The sequence below is a fragment of the Portunus trituberculatus genome, chromosome 8, assembly GCF_017591435.1.
Source record: "Portunus trituberculatus isolate SZX2019 chromosome 8, ASM1759143v1, whole genome shotgun sequence".
In the NCBI taxonomy this organism is placed as follows: Eukaryota; Metazoa; Arthropoda; class Malacostraca; order Decapoda; family Portunidae; genus Portunus; species Portunus trituberculatus.
The window spans coordinates 6465001-6470000 of NC_059262.1; the positions used below are offsets into that span (position 1 = coordinate 6465001).

The window sequence follows — 5000 nt, forward strand, 5'->3', positions numbered from 1 at the left end:
TTATCGGTTCTTTAGGCTTTGTAAGTTTGGTTTGGTTTGGCAGGCCGTGTCGTAACCTATATAGGCCTGGGATAAATACATAGGCCTACCCAGAAATATGAGAAAAGTTCTGGAGTTTGAAGATATTTAGAAATGAAATAAGGAAAAGAATTACATGATATTTAAGGAGTTATGTGATCTAAATAGGCTGAATAAAAAATATAGGCCTAGGTGAAGTATATAGTTATGAAAGCTGGATAGGCCGAGAAAAAAAATGGATAGGCAGAGAAGAAAAAAAGGATAGGCTTAGAAAAAATGGATAGGCCTAAAAAAATGGATAGGTCTAGAAAAATGGATAGGCCTAGAAAAAATGGATAGATAGGCCTAGAAAAATGGATAGGCCGAGAAAAAAAATGGATAGGCCTAGAAAAAATGGATAGGCCTACAAAAAATGGATAGACCGAGAAAAAAAATGGATAGGCCGAGAAAATAAAATTGGATAGGCCGAGAAAAATGGAGAATTTATTTGGAGTTAGGAGAAAACAGGCCTATTTGATTTTTTTATTACATAGACCGAATAGGCTGAGGAAAATGGCCGTAAAATATTATATAGGCTGTGTGGAAGGCAGAAATAGGTGTGTGTGTGTGTGTGTGTGTGTGTGTGTGTGTGTGTTTTGAGGGGAAATGTAAGGAAAAAAACCATCATCCATTTTCTTTATCTATTTCTCCCCTCTTTTTTCCCCTCTCTCTTTCCCCTCTCCCTCTCTCCCTCTCTCTCTCTCTCTCTCTCTCCCTTTCTCCCATCCCTGACACCTGCCTTGACAAATCGAGCTATCGGTAGAGGGAAGAAGGTGAGAGAGAGAGAGAGAGAGAGAGAGAGAGAGAGAGAGAGAGAGAGAGAGAGAGAGAGGAAGAAAGGTTTAAATGGTCCTTCATTTTTCATTTCGACGTTAAATCCTAAAAAATTTCCCCTTTTTTCCCCTCATTTATTTTCAGGATATATATTTTTTTGCTCTCTCTCTCTCTCTCTCTCTCTCTCTCTCTCTCTCTCTCTCTCTCTCTCTCTCTCTCTCTCTCTCTCTCTCCCTCTCTCTGTTTCTCTCAATACATTAGTGGTAAGCTGTCTACATAAGAGAGAGAGAGAGAGAGAGAGAGAGAGAGAGAGAGAGAGAGAGAGAGAGAGAGTGTTTTGACTGTCCCAGTGAACAAACTTCTCCCTCCCTGTTTACTCTCTCTCCTCTCCCTTTACTCTCCCTCCTCTTCCTCTTCCTGTCCTTACCAGCAGAGAGAGAGAGAGAGAGAGAGAGAGAGAGAGAGAGAGAGAGAGAGAGAGAATATAAAACTGCTTACCTATTATTTCTTTCTCAAATTAAAGACTCCATTGTACCTTGAGGAAAATTATCTGCTTTTTTCCCTCCTCGAGACATTTTTCCCCCGTATCTTTCCTCCCCGGTGTTTAATTTCCCCCCCGGCGAGTCCTGGCAATTCCTTAGGGTGGCAGGGACCGGTGGGGGGCAGTTTCACCCCTGTGCGACCCCCCTGGGAGGAGAAAATGGGGATAAGCGCTTCAGGGGGTTATGGATTATTGGAACCAAGTGTAGGTGAGGAATGAGTGTTCTCCTCCGTGATGGTCGCTATAATGAGGTGGTTATCTCTCTCTCTCTCTCTCTCTCTCTCTCTCTCTCTCTCTCTCTCTCTCTCTCTCCTTGTTCCTGTCATTTTTTTTTCTTTTTCTTTTTCTCTTTTCTTTTCTTATTTTTAACTTTTTCCTTTTCTTTTCTTCTTTTTTTTTTTCTTCTTCTTCTTCTTCTTCTTCTTCTTCTTCTTCTTCTTCTTCTTCTTCTTCTTCTTCTTCTTCTTCTTCTTCTTCTTCTTCTTCTTCTTCTTCTTCTCCTCCTCCTCCTCTTTCTTCTTCTTAACCTGATTAACTTTCCCAAATGAATCAAATTGTCACACCTTTGCAAATCTTCTGACCTTCACCTCTCCTTCCTCCCTTCCTTCCTTCCTTCCTTCCTTCCTTCCTTCCTTCAATAATCTTTAATCCACACTCATCTACTCCTCTCTCCCTCTCTGAGACATTAACTACACACCCTCCCTGTCTCTCCCTCTCGCAGATTCGTCATAATAGACACCATAGTGATAGACGATATGAGGACTTCACTGATACGTCTCAAGAATTCCGAGGCGCGAATTGTCTTGCTGTACTCGACAAAGGAGGAAGCGATAGGGATTATGGACCACGCTAAGAAACTCGGCCTGGTGGACAAAGACTACATGTGGATCGTGACGCAGAGTGTAGTGGGAGACAAGGTAACCAAGGAACTGCCTGTGGGAATGCTAGGTAAGTGAGATTTTTAGTAACGTCTTGTTCTCTTAACTGACTGGTTTTCAAGGGTGTAGGGACAAGTAGCTGGGTTTTTCAAGGGTGTAGGGACAAGTAGCAGGGTTTTCAAGGGTGTAGGGACAAGTAGCAGGGTTTTTCAAGGGTGTAGGGACAAGTAGCAGGGTTTTTCAAGGGTGTAGGGACAAGTAGCAGGGTTTTTCAAGGGTGTAGGGACAAGTAGCTGGGTTTTTCAAGGGTGTAGGGACAAGTAGCAGGGTTTTTCAAGGGTGTAGGGACAAGTAGCAGGGTTTTTCAAGGGTGTAGGGACAAGTAGCAGGGTTTTCAAGGGTGTAGGGACAAGTAGCAGGGTTTTTCAAGGGTGTAGGGACAAGTAGCAGGGTTTTTCAAGGCTGTAGGGACAAGTAGACAGGTTTTTCAAGGGTGTAGGGACAAGTAGCAGGGTTTTTCAAGGGTGTAGGGACAAGTAGCAGGGTTTTCAAGGGTGTAGGGACAAGTATTGGGTTTTCAAGGGTGTAGGGACAAGTAGCAGGGTTTTCAAGGGTGTAGGGACAAGTAGCAGGGTTTTCAAGGGTGTAGGGACAAGTAGCTGGGTTTTCAAGGGTGTAGGGACAAGTAGCAGGGTTTTCAAGGGTGTAGGGACAAGTAGCTGGGTTTTCAAGGGTGTAGGGACAAGTAGCAGGGTTTTTCAAGGGTGTAGGGACAAGTAGCAGGGTTTTCAAGGGTGTAGGGACAAGTAGCAGGGTTTTCAAGGGTGTAGGGACAAGTAGCAGGGTTTTTCAAGGGTGTAGGGACAAGTAGCAGGGTTTTTCAAGGGTGTAGGGACAAGTAGCAGGGTTTTTCAAGGGTGTAGGGACAAGTAGGGACAAGTATTGGGTTTTCAAGGGTGTAGGGACAAGTAGCAGGGTTTTTCAAGGGTGTAGGGACAAGTAGCAGGGTTTTTCAAGGGTGTAGGGACAAGTAGCTGGGATTTTCAAGGGTGTAGGGACAAGTAGCTGGGTTTTCAAGGGTGTAGGGACAAGTAGCAGGGTTTTCAAGGGTGTAGGGACAAGTAGCAGGGTTTTCAAGGGTGTAGGGACAAGTAGCAGGGTTTTCAAGGGTGTAGGGACAAGTAGCAGGGATTTTCAAGGGTGTAGGGACAAGTAGCAGGGTTTTTCAAGGGTGTAGGGACAAGTAGCTGGGTTTTTCAAGGGTGTAGAGAAAATTAGCAGGGTTTTCAAGACAGTTTCTCCTTTTAATACACTAGAAATCTTGCCAATCTAACAGCAGAACCATAGAAACACCCTTAAAAACACAAGCTCTTCAACTAGAGTCCTTATTAATGAACGAATACACTCTCCATGTCTCTTATTTGTGTGGCGTTACGCTGTTCCGAATTTATAAGCTACATATTTTTACTGAGTTTTTAAGTTAGGTTAGGTTAGGAATGCTGGGTAAATGACGGTGACATCTTAACCCCTTCAGTACCATGACGCGTTTCCATATTCATCCTGGTGACTATTTGGTGATTTTATACACCTTCAGAAACTCATGTGGGGGGTTAAAATAGTGAAGACTGTGGCCATTAATCTTGTGCCCTCCATAGACCCTTGCTAATGTCAATAAAATGGTCTAATGGTACACAAATCTCAAGGTGAAAGTATGTCCCAGCACTGAAGGGGTTAAAATAGTGAAGACTGTGGCCATTAATCTTGTGCCCTCCATAGACCCTTGCTAATGTCAATAAAATGGTCTAATGGTACATAGTGAGTGAGTCAGTCAGTCAAATCATAGTAGTTGTTGTTATTCTATTGTTGTGGTGGTGGTGGTGGTGGTGGTGAAAGGAAGAGCAAGAAAGACGAGGAGCAGGAGGAGGAGGAGGAGGAGGAGGAGGAGGAGGAGGAAGAGGAAGAAGATTTCAGAAAGGTAAGCAAAGAAGTTGGGCTAAAGTACCGGGCTGGAGGAAGACGAGGAGGAGGAGGAGGAGGAGGAGGAGGAGGAGGAGGAGGAGGAGGAGGAGGAGGAGGAGGATGGTGATAGAAAAGAGATGGAGAGATGTAGTAAGGACAGCGTCTGGAGGAGGAAAGGAGGAGGAGGAGGAGGAGGAGGAGGAGGAGGAGGAGGAGGAGGAGGAGGAGGAGGAGGAGGAGGAGGTTGTGGTGGGTTATATATGCTAGCAAGGATGTAGACATGTTGGTTCAATAGAGAAGGAGGAGGAGGAGGAGGAGGAGGAGGAGGAGGAGGAGGAGGAGGAGGAGGAGGAGGAGGAGGAGGAGGAGGAGAGAAGATGGATGAGGAAGACAAGGAAGCGAGAGAAGAGAGAAATAATGATAACACTTCGAAGAAAAAGAAAAAAAAGGAAGGAAAAAGAGGGAAAAAAGGGGAAAAAGGGGAAAAGAGGGGAAAAAAGGGGAAAGAAAAAAGAAAAAGTAAATTTGATCAGGTTGGGTGGAAAAGAAGAAGAAGAAGAAGAGGAGGAGGAGGAGGAGGAGGAGGAGGAGGAGGAGGAGGAGGAGGAGTGTTCTAGGAAGGAGGTTTCAAGATGAGAGAGAAAAGAAGAAAGATAAGAGAGAGAGAGAGAGAGAGAGAGAGAGAGAGAGAGAGAGAGAGGAATTTTGATAGGCCTCCGTTAGTAAGCCTTTGAGAAAGTAAGCCTACAAAGAGAGAGAGAGAGAGAGAGAGAGAGAGAGAGAGAGAGAGA

At 44.5% G+C, this 5000-nt stretch overlaps 1 protein-coding gene across 4 annotated transcripts in view; it reads left to right on the forward strand.

The window, feature by feature from the left end:
• LOC123501110 (glutamate receptor ionotropic, NMDA 2B-like) overlaps positions 1-5000 on the forward strand; it is a 69326-nt gene that overhangs the window by 17157 nt on the left and 47169 nt on the right. For all 4 annotated transcript variants that reach the window (XM_045249698.1, XM_045249696.1, XM_045249695.1 and 1 more), the window contains exon 5: positions 2094-2320. In XM_045249698.1, the coding sequence (XP_045105633.1) occupies positions 2094-2320 (227 nt within the window). The remainder of the gene's footprint in view (positions 1-2093; positions 2321-5000) is intronic.